Raw genomic sequence first — 15,445 nt, forward strand, 5'->3', positions numbered from 1 at the left:
TCCCACCTCAACTGCTACCGTCGTCATATGGGCAGCCTTAAACCACTCTGCTCAACGTATGCTAAACCCATCACGGCCTCTCTCTGCTCTCAGCATTGATCTCTGGAAAGGTGTCCCACTCTTCTTCACGCTGGCACATCTCAGCCGTTCCTTACACTCACGTAGTCCTCAGAGTGAGATAAGCACTCACTGCTCTTTTGCGTTTAACTAAATATTTCCTCACCAGTTTTATTCCTCCAGCTGGTTTGTAAATGTTTAGTCCCTATACATTTATATAAGTACCTTCCTAACCTTGCATTTCTATCTTGAACCCACTTAGTCATTATTTTTTAAAAAAATACAGATTCTGAATTTTTTCCATTATTTATTGGTCATTTTGAGCCTGTTAATAGCACTGATTTTAACTACTCTTTCAGATATTATAGATCTGTCCTAGAATAGTAACTTTATTTTAGCACACCTATTTAAGCCATGACTTAGTTCATATATGTTTTAATGGACTTTCTTCACCTTTTAGTTACTACCTATATCTGAGATAATTTAAAGAATGTTATCCTGGAGCAGAGAATGTTGTCTCTTAGATTCCAGGGATCATAGACGTATGAGATGCTTGAGATCAACATTTATCATCATAATCTATGGTACTGAATTCTGGAGACTATTTGAACTTGCCTGCCTCTTAAATCTCTCTGTATTACTTGTCATTTTCTCTGCATGAAACAGCAAAGTGTTTGAATATCCATAAATCCGGATGATACTGATACTTTCATGCATGCAGTGGAAAATTGCTTTATAAGACTATATGGGGCCACTGTGAAGTCTAGACCCTGAGAATTTTTCATTTAAAAATTTCATCTTTTAAAATGATTTTTATTACAGTTTTTTTTATTATTTGTTTTCTTACGATACAGAGAATTTGGGGCTTTTGTTGTTGCTGGGGCTCATGATAACTCTGAACTTACAGATTTCTGTTGTTCTATGTTATGAATAGTATCTAGCAAATATAAGAAGGTGCACGATCATTTATTCCACATGATTTTAACAGTTTTACTATATCCTTAAAGTAAGGTTCTTCAAAATGGAAGTTGACCTTTCTCTACATTTATTATTTTTACGATAGAAGCATCAACATCTTAGGAACGGCCTTTTCTCCTGTCACCAAATATAAATAAACTTAGCTCATCTGTTGGATTTGCCATTTTATAATGGCTAATTGGGCCACAGGGGACAAAAGCATGGTCTTTAGAGCCACAGAGATCTTGGTTTATATCCTTCCTTCTCCATTTTTTTCCTGCATAACTTTGAGCAGGTAACTTAACCTGATCCATAAAAATGGGGATGGCCGGGCTTCCCTGGTGGCGCAGTGGTTGAGAGTCCGCCTGCCGATGCGGGGAACACGGGTTCGTGCCCCGGTTTCGGGAGGATCCCACGTGCCGTGGAGCGGCTGGGCCTGTGAGCCATGGCCGCTGAGCCTGCGCGTCCGGAGCCTGTGCTCCGCAACGGGAGAGGCCACAACAGTGAGAGGCCTGCGCACTGCAAAAAAAAAAAAAAAAAAAAATGGAGATGGGCAAGGCTAATCTCATGTGAGAAATCAATTAAACGAGAGCGATTTTGGAAAGCTCTTAATACTGGATCTGGTATTTAGCAGGTCAGGAGTGATGCACTCTATCAGTGGACCTCAGTGGAAGCCATTGTTCAAAAGGAGATGTTGAGCCCACAGTGTGTGTTTATCTTTCAGTAAGTAGGCCTAGCGTGATGGTGTAGGTGAATTGTTTTATTTGGAAGGATGGAGGATATTATTAAATTGCTCTGAAAATCAAAATTTTATTTCATTTCTATAGGAATGCTTATTTTCAATGCATTAGCTAAATAAATCTCCTTAATTATTCCATGGCTTCCCCTGCTCAAAGATGAAAGATTTGAATATACAAAGGAAGATGGTAAAGATTTAAATGTAATGCAGGAAATCAGTTTTTCACATTCCAATAAGACATCTGACTTCTGTCTCAAACTAATTTTGAGATTCCTTACTTGAAGAATTTGTGGTAGAATACCGCCACTATGAACATTTTGGAAGCAGGAAATTCAAATATTTTTATTTCAAGGCTTATCTCATCTGTAAAGTAAAAGTAGTCTTCAGTAGCCCCCATCTCACAGGTGTTCTTCATTAACTCTTGGACCCACCGAAGCATCTGGGGTAATATGTTTCTTTTCCTTCTATATCCTGTTCTTGTTCATAGCAGCTGCACATTTTCCCCAATTTTGCTGTGAATGTGTTAGATTATTTCTTATATGCTCTTCACTTGTAACAGAGAATTCATTCCACTCTTTTTTCTCCATAATTTCATGCACACAACATGGGGAAGCTTGTCTTGTACTTTATACAATGGATTGATGCTGACAATGAAGTATCTAATTAAAAACTGACATGATGATGTGATGTGATATTCTCACAGAACTTCTCTATCAGTTGTTACTTATGCCAAGCTTCAAGGATGTCTGAAAAAAATCAGTTCCTTAGGAATAAATACCTGTAAATAACAGGCTCTTATAATACAGAAATCAGGGTTTCTTGTGCTTTGTATGTCCACAAAGTATGCAAGTAAACAGCTGTCAACAGACTATTATTTTGTTTACTGGATCTTTCTGTTCTTTATATTACCTTGCTCAGGTATGAGCTACACTTAAAAAAAAAAAAACTACTTGATAGTGAGTAGTACACTTGAAAAGGAAAAGGAAGCTGTAAATGGTAAGAATCAAATATCATTTCCTTTCAGCGGCATCCACAGCTGCAGACTTTTCCTTTTTGCATTCAGATCAGTGAGTGAACTTCTCTCAGAGAAATCCTGAGTGAACATCATGGATGAGAAGAGGAAGTCTTATTTTCCTATAAAACAGATTAGCCTGGTTACCAAATTAGTGTTACTTACCAAGAATACTTTTTGCTACATTCAGAACATTATAATGTGTACTGTCTTGGAATTTTTGGAGAAATTTGGAGTATTCTTTGCTGTTGGTGAGGCAAGTTGGCAAGCAAAATGTTCTAATTGCCCCTCAGTTCTTCAGTGGGGTGGATCTTAGGATTTCTGACAGCTGAAATCTTCATTTCCTTCCTCTATTATATACTTCTTGGTACTGTGCTCATGGCATGTGTACACATGCATAAAGTGTTACATATGTTTCCCCCCCCTTCGTACTGTTTGAATTTTTATAACTTGCTTTCACAAAAGACTAAAACCAACGTGTTCAATTTAATGTTGGAAGACCTTGTACAGGTAATATATGCCTTTTATGAATCGTTGACATTGGTGCACATCAAATAAAATGACTTTCAGCTATTTCTGAAAGTAATAGAAAAGAAAAAACACCAACTTTGTTTCAAAGAGCCATATAAAGGTGAACATTTATGTTTACTGTACTGCTGTGATAGCATATATACATCTTAGTGAGAGGTCAAATATTATTGAGCTACGAATGGAACGTGATCCTATTTTTCATGTTTAAAATGTCAAATGTAGAAAAAAAAAACACAGTGATCTAGCTCATTAAATCCATATTTGAAGAAAGAACTGATGGTTTTCAATGATTTCCTCCTTTTGTAGGTCATGAGAGAGTGGGAAGAGGCAGAGCGTCAAGCAAAGAACTTGCCTAAAGCTGATAAGAAAGCAGTGATCCAGGTAAACCCTGAGTTCATCCTCCACCAAGCATCATACCCTTGTTGATGTAGTGCCTGCACCTTTTCAAGCATCTGCTGGAACCTCATGCCTGATCATTCCTATTTCCCTCAACTTGGACTACTGCTCATCATTGTCTAATAATTCAGTTGCTTAAACCCTGCCTTACTTTTGCTCCCAATTAGCTCATTATAATTCATTTCTTTAAAACTCACATTGTTACTTAAAGTCTAATTTTTATCAGTAATATATCTTTCTGGTTGCCATAATCTTCTGCTACTTCTTCCCCGTGGCAAATTTACATGATAATTTGAATTTTTGACTGGGACGCCTCTGAGAATTACCTTCAGTAAACCATGAGGTTATCATGATCATTTTCTTAAAGTTCTTTGAGTAAGAGAGGACTTTCATAAATATGCATGTAATTTAGAGTTTCAAGAGTATATACATTTATTCTACCTTACGGTTAGTCAAATCAGTTTTCAGTGACCATATAAAATAATGATTTACATTGAGAAATTAGGTCTGGGGATGAAAAGCAGGGAAATGGAGGGGAACCCATAAAACATGCTGAATTAGTCAAAATGTTGGAATGACTGAAGTCTTTGAACACAACAAAGTATGATATCCCTTTTAAAAGACTTGAATTTGCTGCTCCGTCCTATTTGTCTGGTTCCCGATTGTCATGTGCCTCTGTTTGTGACGGCAGCATTTCCAGGAAAAGGTGGAGTCTCTGGAGCAGGAAGCAGCCAACGAGAGACAGCAGTTGGTGGAGACGCACATGGCCAGAGTGGAAGCCATGCTCAATGACCGCCGCCGCCTGGCCCTGGAGAATTACATCACCGCTCTGCAGGCTGTGCCGCCTCGGGTAGGCTTCCCTTCACAGCTCAGGGCACAGCAGCCAGTAGGCATGGGGACACTGGGGACTGAAGGCCATAAGAAAGCAATCGGGAGAAGTTTCTAAGAGCACCATTATTCACAGGTTCAACCTCAGTCTGTTTTATCTTGAAGGTTAAAGGGTCACAGAGCAGCTGCCTCCATAGTACCATCTCTGCAAGTAGACACACCTTTCCACCGAGGAGTCAGACAGGCTTCCCGGGGACTCACAGTGCAAGACCTGATTTGAGTTGATATCCCTGGATGGTGACAGTTCATGATATAGTTGAAGTCAGGGAACCACAAGAGCTGGAAGGAATTTAGATGTAACCTAGCCCAGCCCCCTTATCATGTGATGTAACTGAGATCAAGAAAAGCTGAGATTTGGCTGGCTTATAAGGATTTTTAGTGGAAAAACAGGACCTAGAACTGAAATTTCCTGCTGAGAACAGCAGCCATATTCTCTGGGGATAGGAGCCCTATTTGGTCATGACGTCCACAGCAAAGGGGTTTATTTGTGGTATTCAGGGATAAATGCCCAGAAAGGCTTACCAAGCACTGCAAGCATAGGCTTCATGGGAGAGCTTACTTTGGATGTAAGGAACATTCTGAGCATGAGTGTGTGTACATCATGTCCACTTGTTCTATCCATTACTGAGTGAGGAATATTGAAATCTCCAACTATAATTGTGGATTGGACTCTTTCTCATGTGATACCCTCAGGTTTTGCTTTGTGTATTTTGAGGATCTGTTCTGAGGTGCATAACATTCAGTGTTGTTATGTCCTCTCTACCCCCCTTATCATTATGAAATGTCCTTCTTTATCCCTAGTAATATGTTTTGCTCTAAAATTACTGTGTCTGATATTAATTAAGATACTCTAGCTTTCTTTTAATGTATCATAGTGTATCATTTTTCCATCCTTGTGTGGCCTCTCCCGTTGTGGAGCACAGGCTCTGGACGCGCAGGCTCAGCGGCCATGGGTCACAGGCCCAGCCGCTCTGTGGCATGTGGGATCTTTCCGGACCGGGGCACGAACCCGTGTCCCCTGTATTGGCAGGCGGACTCTCAACCACTGCACCATCAGGGAAGCCCCATCCTTGTGTTTTTGTTTAACCTATTTGTTTATATTTGAAGTACATTTCTTCTAAGCAACATATACTTGGGTCTTGCCCTTTAATTAAGAAGACCATTTAATGAAGTTATTGATATGATTATGCCTAAATCCATCATCATGCAATTTGTTTTCTAGTTGTCCCATCTGTTCCTCGTTCCCCCTTTATTTTTTGCTACCTTTTGGATTAATTGAATATATTTTATTATTCTATTTTGTGTCCTTTGTTGGCTTTTACCTTTAACTCTTTATTATTTTAGTGTTTGCTTTAGAGTTTGTAGAAAACATCTTTAACTTTTCACAATGGTATTATACCAGTACAAATGATGTTATACCACTTCCCTTATATTACAAGAACCTTACAATAAGTTACTTCCATTTCGCGTTTCCTACTCTTTGGACTGTTGTTGTCATACTTTTTCCATACTACATTATTGTTATTTCTTAAACAGTCAATTATCTTTTAAAGAGTTAAATAATAAGAAAAAGATTTACTTACCTATATATTTACCATTTCTGGTGTTCTTTGTTCCTTGTTTAGGTCCATCTGGAATCATTTTTCTTCTACCCAGAGGACTTCCTTTAAAATTTATTTTAATGCATTTAGATTCGTAAAGAATTCTTTGTGCTTGGGTATGCCTGAAAATATCCTTATTTCACCTTTCCTTTAAAAGACATTTTTACTGGGATAGAATTCTGAGTTGAAGTTTTTCTTCAATTGCCTTGATGTTGATGCTCCATTGTCTTCTTATTTGCATTGTTTGCAACAAAAATACTTATTTCATCCTTTTCTTTATGTCTCTGTAAATAATATATCTTTTTTTTTTAATCTGGTTGCTTTTAGGGTTTTTTCCTTTATCACTAGTTTTGAGCAATTTGATTATGATGTGTCCTGGTATATTTCAACCTGCCATTAATCCCCTCTGGCTGTTTTTCATATCATACATTATAGTTTTCATGTCTAGAATTTTAATCTGGATTTTTGTATGTTTGTTTCATATTTTCCATATCTTTACTTAATTTTTGAACCTTTGGAATTTTGTTATTGGCTTTCCGGCATTGCGAAGTTCACCTTTTTGAGTGCTGGGTATTTTTGGATACCTATTACTATTCCTGAGCTTTGTTCTGTAATGCAGTAAATTACTTGGAAACAGAGTAGCTATCAACCTGTGGCTAGTGATTCCTCAATCCTGAAGCAAGATCCTTCTGAGTAATCTACCATGAATGTTGAGTTTTTCCATCTAGATCATGGAAACAAGTACTATTTCTGACCCTGTGTGAACACCAGACACTGTTACCGCTAATCCTTTTGGGTGATTTTTTTTCCCATGGCCTCATGTTTCTTTCACGTGTGTGCATTGATCATTAGTCAGCTGTATTCTCATAGGGTATCATCTCCAGTTTCTCTCTCTGAGCAACTCCTTCCTCTCCAGTATTTTTTCCTGTGACTGCCAGCCACCTCCGTCTCTTCAGACTCTCACCCCATATCTTCAGCTCTCTGGAATCTCCCAGGCTCTGACTGGGTTCCTACGCCTGGAGCCACAGCCTGGAAACTCAAGGCAGTAAGCTTGGGCAATTGTAGAGTTCATAATATGTTTCTTATTTCTCAGTGGTCTCTGTCCTTCACCTGGCGTCTGATATCTTACAGAAATATAGTCCTGTATAGTTTGTCCATTTTTTGGTGGTTACTGGCAGCAGGGTAAATCTAGTTTCCACTACTTATCTTGGCTGGAAGTGGCAGTCTGTGTGTACACTATGTAACTAAACCAAAAAAACACCCACTTGCACTGATTCTCCTCGTCATTTTGATTTTTCTTTCTATACTAAGGTTCAGAGCAGAAAGCTCTGAGGAACCGTAGAGAGCTCTGGTACTCTTCCAGATGGCGAAATAGTATTGACCCTGTTTTACCAATGACATCACTGAGATTGAGTGGCTAGTTCAGGGTGACACCACTAGTAATGGACAGGGTGGAGCTGTGAGTCACAGGTGACCACCGCAGGGCCTTCTACCAGACCAGGCTTCCTCTCGGAACAGAAACCTTTTGAAAAAGAATATTCACATTAGCATTTTCATTTTCTCTTCAGAAAAACATCTGTCCTGGCACTGTTCAGTAAAATTATGTTTATGTATCTGGAGAATGAGTTCCTTGGTTACTGTCTTTTTTTACAGGACTTTATTTTGGGGTGCGGGGCCATCAGCATCATTTGCCAGAGCAAGGCAGGGCGGTGGGTATTGAGACCAGAATCTGAACAGCTGACATTTAGTGAAGCGTTCCAGCTAAAAGTCCTATTTCTGAAGTAAGATCTTCGCTAAATGGTCATTGATAGAGCTAAAAGTAAGATGAGGACTGAATGAAGTCTTCAACAAATGCATATTTCATATCTTTCAGTTCAGTCCCATCAGCCATCACAGGAAAGACAGTGACAAGAATAATGTTTGCCAAAGCTTCTTGTGTTATCAAAGGGGATAATTTCAGATTTGGTCATAATCATGCTTGCCCAGAGTCAGGTGGTCACGCTGTGTAGAATTAGACAACATGTTTATTTGAAATAAAAATTTTAAATTGGATTAAGAAGAACTATTTACCTGTCAGAAAATCAGATATTTGTTGATTGATCCAAGGATTCACGTTGAATTCTTACCTAGAAATGCACAAAACTCTCCCATCTAATAAAAACTGGGACTGGGTAGTTACAGGCATGCAATCTTGGGATTACCTGCCATTTTTGTTAAGTTATTGTCTTTGTGGGTTTTATTTGAATTTTAATGTATAGCTTGACATGGCACTTAGCTCCACACTTTGGAAAATGCGAGAAAATTCTAAATCCCTTCTTGAGGGCTTTTATATATTGCTGTTGAAAGACGTAAATCAGAAGCTTGCCAGTAACTCTCTGAGAAAGGTCATGTCTTGTATTGGAGCCATAAATAAGTATTTCTGAAACCTCCCTCATACTTACACAGTGCCTGGGAAATACAAAATATTTACTCAATGTTAGCTGAATATAAGAAAATGAATTAGTCAGGTGTTTTTTCTGTAGATTCTGTAGCTGATAATCACGTCAGAATAACTATCCCCTTAACCCTGACCACTTTTGCCAAATAGTCCCCAACTTCACAAACAGGAATCTGGAGCAACGCGGATTGTTTATACAGTCTCTTTGAAGCTTAGGTTTAATCCATGCTTTCATTTTTTTTTTAAACCCAAGCTTGGAAGTACGACGTGATGATGTTTTTGTGCAGCTGGAATTCCTTGGTCTACCACGAATTTCATTTGTGAGTCCCTGTGTCTGTGTGTGCTTTATGTTCCAAATTTCCTTTTTGATGAATTACATTCCTACTGGCTGATACACTGAATGGCCAACCTAGAAGTGCATTGTTTGAATCATATTTAGAATTTTTATATACATATATACTTCACACATTACAGTTGTTAAAACAGTCTCTCCATGTCCATCCATCCTCTTCCCCCCTCTCTCAACCCCCAGGAATAAAAAAATTAGAATGCAGTTGTGTCTTTGCACTAGGATAAACTCTTAATCTGTAGAGGGCTAGTAACTCTTCTAAGGACCAGCTCTTCAAAATTTTCACTTCTCTAAAAGTTTCCTTGGAAAAATAAAGGAGTTACACTTTTTTTCCAGAAAAGTTAAAGTCTTCTCCAAAGTGGCATCACACATGGTTAAACTTCTATCACCTTTGGAGGCCTTTAAGCTACTAAACATAAGTACTGCTTTAAACTAAATTATCATCACAAACACAGGACTTTGGCTTCTTACTTTCACAGAGCTCAAATTGATGCAACTCATGAAATAATGAATTAAATACTATCTGAGCCTTCTCTCCTGTAACTGGCAGGGTCTACTTCATAGATGGAGAAAAGATTATGCTATTGCCTGACTGTTCAACATTCTCTGTAATCTGAAGAGAAACTATACTTAAGTGGGATCCCATATAGATAAACTAAAGGCCGCATAGGAATTTCTGTTTAAAATAAACTTTCCATTGTAGGCTTAGGTCTGGAAAAACTTAGGAGCTGGAGTAAGAACTGAAATGCTTTAAAGATAAGAGACAAAAAGCCAAAGCTTTCTATGTAATTCTGGGATTTTTAGTGTCTTTACAGATACTCAGTCTAAATCTCCATTAGACAACATCCTAATTACTATCCTGACTTCAACAACTTTTAAGAATTTTCTATGTGGAAGAAAGAATTAAGAAATATTTTCATGTATGTCTGTGTGCCAGTAGTGTTGTTTTGGTTTTTATCCAGTGTCTCAGGAGATATCTTATCCATACTAAATTTGGATACTAAATACTGCATTGCAGCCATCTTATCCATACTAAAATTAATTTCATGTTTGTATCTGATGCTTCACACTCAGACTCTAAACATTTAATTGAGCAAAAAAATTGGGAGGCAGTTTCTTTAGCACCTGCACTCTTTCCTTTCTCATTTCTTTTCTTTTTTTTCTAATTGAAGTATAGTTGACTTACAATATTATATTAGGTTCAGGTGTAAAACAGTGATTATATATTTTTATAGATTGCATACCATACAGAATTATTACATAATATTATTGACTGTATTCCCCATGCTGTACATTACATCCCTGGGACGTGTTTGTTTTACAACTAGAGGTTTCTACCTCTTAATCCCCTTCACCAATTTCACCCATTATTCCCCTCTTCTCCTGCTGGTGACCATCCGTTTGTTCTCTGTATCTGTGAGTCTGTTTTTGTTTCTTTATATTTGTTCATTTGTTTTATTTTTTGGATTCCCCATATACGTGAAAACATAGTATTTGTCTTTGTCTGATTTATTTCACTAATTATAATACTCTCCAGATTCATCCATGCTGTTGCAAGTGTATATACCACACTTTTTTTGTGTGTGTGTGTGGTACACGGGCCTCTCACTGCTGTGGCCTCTCCCATTGCGGAGCACAGGCTCCGGACACGCAGGCTCAGCGGCCATGGCTCACGGGCCCAGCCGCTCCGCGGCATGCGGGATCCTCCCGGACTGGGGCACAAACACGTGTCCCGTGCATCGGCAGGCGGACTCCCAACCACTGCACCACCAGGGAAGCCCTATACCACATTTCTTTACACATTCATCTGGCAATTGGCACTTAGGTTGCTTTTATATCTTGGCTATTGTAAATAAACCTGCTATGAACTTTGGGGTGCATACATCTTTCCGAATTAGTGTCTTCATTCTCTTTGGGTAAATACCAAGGAATGGAATTGCTAGATTGTATGGTAGTTCTATTTTTAATTTTTTGAGGAATCTCCATGCTGCTTTCCATAATGGCTGTACCAGTTTACACTCCCACCAACAGTATACTAGATTACTTCAGCCAAATGTTAAATTTTCTTGAGATTCCTGAAAATGTCTTCATACAATTCTTTAGTAGAATGATTTGTGAGATTTACTATGAAGGAGCACGGTTTTTTCCCTAAATTGAGATTTTGCTTACTGCTGTTAGGTGTATTTTAGCAGCAGGGCAATACGTGTTCAATAAAAAGTAGCAATCGTTGGAGAAAATAAAAGGCAGCAATTAGTTGGTATGCCGTGGCAGGCAAACTAGTGACAGCATGAGGAGGTACCAACTAAATCAGTCTTTAGCCAATATGAATGTTGGTGTAACTATATGTTTTATAACGTAAACAGAAACTGAGGTGCTAAACTTGACTGCTTTTGTTTTTATATAATTTCTAACTGCCCTTCTCCCTGCAGTTCTTCATTTTCTGCTAATCACTTCTGGTCGCAAAAGAAATAGGAAGCGTTGATAGAATATATGTAGATAATATATATCTCCAAGGTAAATATACTGCATCTACACCTCAATATAATGGACGGTAAATAAATTAAAAGTTATTTGCTGACATCTTAATATGTGAAGGCACTGAGGGAGATGAGCACTAAGAAGTTTCAAACATCCTACCCTCAAGTTTTTTGTTGTTTTTTTCAATTTATTTATTTTATTTATTTTTGGCTGCCTTGGGTCTTCATTGCTGCGCGTGGGCTTTCTCTAGTTGCAGTGAGTGGGGGCTACTCTTCGTTGCGGTGCGCAGGCTCCTCAATGCAGTGGCTTCTCTTGTTGCAGAGCATGGGCTCTAGGCACATGGGCTCCAGTAGTTGTGACACGCGGGCTCAATAGTTGTGGCACATGGGCTTTGTTGCTCCGCGGCATGTGGGATCTTCCCAGACAAGGGCTTGAAGCCGTGTCCCCTGCATTGGCAGGCGTATTCTTAACCACTGCGCCACCAGGGAAGTCCCCAAGTTTTGAATATAATCAAAATTTTGTAAAGCTGATCAGAATGTACTTAAAAGATTACTGGCTTGAAAATCATCTTTGAGGAATATAATTATCCTGTACCTTATATATTTATTATTCATTCATTCATCATTCATTTATTTTTAGTTGAGGTTTGTAAAAATTGGTGAGCACAAGGGGACTTGTTAACTTGAGAGCTTTTAAGGACAGACCCCATATCAAATGGTGGGTGGAAAGACAAATGGGAGAATTCTCATTTATTAAACAAAGTCCTATAAACTGTGCTGTGTGGTTTGCATGCTATTCCAGAAAAGCCTCTCAGTATTACCTCTTACCTTGCTTTGAATCTTTACCTAGCTGAACAGACAGATCTTACTAAAGACCAGCAGGAAGTGTGTAATGAGAGACACTAGTGTTTTCTGTTTTTAATTGAATTAAGTTAAATAGAAAATTAAGACGTATGTAGGCAAAGCATCCACTTGAAAGCTGTCCTGTGCCTCTGAGACCCTATTCCTCACCCAGATTCCCTCCATAGCAGAGCCCCACTTAGTCACTGTCTTCAAAGTCTAAATAGCTCTTCATCCGATGCTGTCAAACATACAGCACTGGGATGTCATATTTCATTCTAGCAAAGGTTGCACATACATATTTATATGTCAATACCTATTTTCATTCATTCTTGAAAATGAAAACCCATTATGAAAACATAAATATTTAGTTGTTTTAGACAAATGCATAGCACATTATTTAATAATCCAGTGGTTACTTAACTGTCTGGCGTTACAGATATCTGCCCTACAGAACAGATAGCAACAAGGGATCTTCTCCCTAGAAACGTGTGTGTGTGCACACAAAATTACACATAGGTTTCCTTATATTGTTTCTAGGAGGTCAAGGCACTGTGGTTAGGTAGAGTATGAGAAGAGAGTGAAATTGAAAGAAATATAAATGTGCATATCTTAGAACATGGTGTAGCCACTTGGGGGATTTGTGAAGCAAAAATGCCAAAATCTAAGTATGAATATACAAAATTGAAGCATATTGTAATTCTCTCTTAAGAAGTCAAGAGTATGGCATGGTTGGCATTTGTCAGATGATCAGACCATTTGACAAATCTTTCTGAAGGTCTGTGGTATCTTAAAACATCTTTTGTTTACGATTTCTTCCTCAACTCTGCGGGCTTTGCCATCTGGGTTGCGTTAATAATCCTGTTCATCATTGAGGGCTTCAGCATGTTTCACTGCGTGACTAAACGAGAGTTGAAGACATACAAGTCCAAACACTTTCTGGCGCTTTTTTGCTCGCAGGTCAGCAGATCCAAGCTCTGTATCCAATGGATGCTAAGCTGGTCCAAAAGCATAAATCATGGGGTTTGGGCCAGATCCTAAATTTCAGTTCTGTATGCTGTCTTCATTGATGTATAGCTAGGGTCTGTGTAACTGAAGAAAGAACCGGTCCCTCTGCTCTTAGTACTCTGACGCCAAATATGTGTGGAGTTTTCCCCTCCCATAAAATAATTCTGACACTAACTACCTGTAGTTAGCATAGATCGCCACGGGTTAAGGGTTCAGTCCCACAAGGCTGCCCCCTCCCTCACTTCAGAAGCCAGTCGCAAAATCCTAGATTTTCACCTTGTATTTCTGATGCACCAGCTATAAATCAAGGGTCCCCATGACCTGCTCCTCAGGTTTGATAATTCACTAGAACAACTCACAGAATAAGTACCTTATTTACTGTTAGCAATGTATTGTAAAGGATAGAACTCAGGAAGAGTTAGATGGAAAAGACTGTAGGGCACAGTATGGGGGAAGGGGTGTGCAGCTTGCATGCCCTCTCCAGGCATGGTACCCTCCTGGCATCCCAATGTGTTCTCCAGCTGGGAAGCTCTCTGAATTCCATTGCTTAGGGGTTTTCTTGGGGAGGTTCCATTAAGTAGCCATGAATGATTAAATCATTGGCTATTGGTGATTAAACTCAGTCTCCAGCCCCTCTCCCTTCCCTGGAGATCAGAAAACGGGGCTGAAAGCTCCAACCCTCTAATCATTTCGTTGGTTCTCTTGTGTCTGGAACCAAGGACTAAGACCAAATATTGGTTCCTCTAGCAACCAGTTCCCATCCTCCAAGAGTCACCTCGTTAGCATACAAAAAGATACTCTTATCTCTCTAAGGGTCTAATAAGCTCTTGTGTCTGGAACCAAGGACTAAGACCAAATACTATGACAAAACATGCTCCTGCCACCAAATTTTATAACTGTTTTAGGAGCTCTGTGTCAGGAACTGGGGTCAGAGACCAAACATGTATTTCTTTTTTTTTTTTTCTGGTACACGGGCCTCTCACTGTTGTGGTTTCTCCTGTTGCGGAGCACAGGCTCCGGACGCGCAGGCTCAGCGGCCATGGCTCACGGGCCCAGCCACTCCGCGGCGTGTGGGATCTTCCCGGACCGGGGCACAAACCCGTGTCCCCTGCATCGGCAGGTGGACTCTCAACCACTGCGCCACCAGGGGAGCCCAAAACATGTATTTCTTATGTCACGGTAACCAAAATAAATTATTGCTGAGAACTAGCAAAATATCCCAGAAACAAACTAAAACCTACCAGATTTGACAAACTGTCCAGAGGTCCCTAATTTGTGAGTGACAGGATTAAAACCACCCTTATTTTCCATATTTTATAGTACAGTATAAACACCTATTTTTAATTACCAAGTTTGCCATCTTATAACTTGGAACAAGTGACTTAATTAGAAGGATTCTTTCTCCTCTATTTGCAAATTGGGGTTAATCATTCTACTTTTTTGTAATTAGCATTGTCTAGCTTTTTGTTGGCCATAATTAGAAAAACAAAAGGATTAATCGAAGGTTGAGATGAGACTGTGAAGTAGAAAGATATCTTCCTCCCTGAGAAGAGAACGATTGTTAGGACAGACTATAGAGGCTTTGGTGCCTTGTCCCTATTAGGAAGTCGTCTGCCTCCTTGTGGAGGAGGGATGGGATGGGAGATGGCTTTGCCTGTGTACTGCTGTGCTGTGTTACAGAGCCAAATAGTAATCTGGATATGCTGGGAAGGGATATATCTAATGCCTCCATATTACCAAAGCTGGAGGAACACTGAATGGAGCCGGGCATGGGAATCTACTCCCATTTCCTCTGTTGCTTCTTCAACACTTCTATGTTCAACCTGACATAGAATTGTCATTTGCCTTCTTAAAGTCATGTTAAACTATTACAAAAATCACTTATGTGCTCTTCTGAAGAAAGGAATATGCAGTGGACTTTAGCTCAACTCCTAGTTTTAAACCTTTGTGATCAAAGGTTCCCGTGGAAGCTTCCCCAAATGGGTTTTTTTTTTCAGATTTTTCTTGCAACCGTGAGAGTGCATGTGAAATGCCGAGGAAGGTCTACCGTGGCAAAATAAACTCATCCAAGAGACCATCTCAAGCGGAAAGAGGTTAAACTCTCTTAAGGGAGTTTTTTAAACCTGCACACAGAGATTTTGTACATTGTACAT

The 15,445-nt window shown here is 39.2% G+C and overlaps 1 protein-coding gene across 4 annotated transcripts in view; it reads left to right on the forward strand.

Moving 5' to 3' along the window:
* APP (amyloid beta precursor protein) overlaps nucleotides 1-15,445 on the forward strand; it is a 274,171-nt gene that overhangs the window by 184,475 nt on the left and 74,251 nt on the right. For all 4 annotated transcript variants that reach the window (XM_082840186.1, XM_082840187.1, XM_082840188.1 and 1 more), the window contains 2 exons: nucleotides 3,603-3,677; nucleotides 4,384-4,542. In XM_082840186.1, the coding sequence (XP_082696312.1) occupies nucleotides 3,603-3,677; nucleotides 4,384-4,542 (234 nt within the window). The remainder of the gene's footprint in view (nucleotides 1-3,602; nucleotides 3,678-4,383; nucleotides 4,543-15,445) is intronic.

The sequence above is a fragment of the Leucopleurus acutus genome (assembly GCF_964270905.1).
Source record: "Leucopleurus acutus genome assembly, chromosome: 5".
NCBI classification, from domain to species: domain Eukaryota; kingdom Metazoa; phylum Chordata; class Mammalia; order Artiodactyla; family Delphinidae; genus Leucopleurus; species Leucopleurus acutus.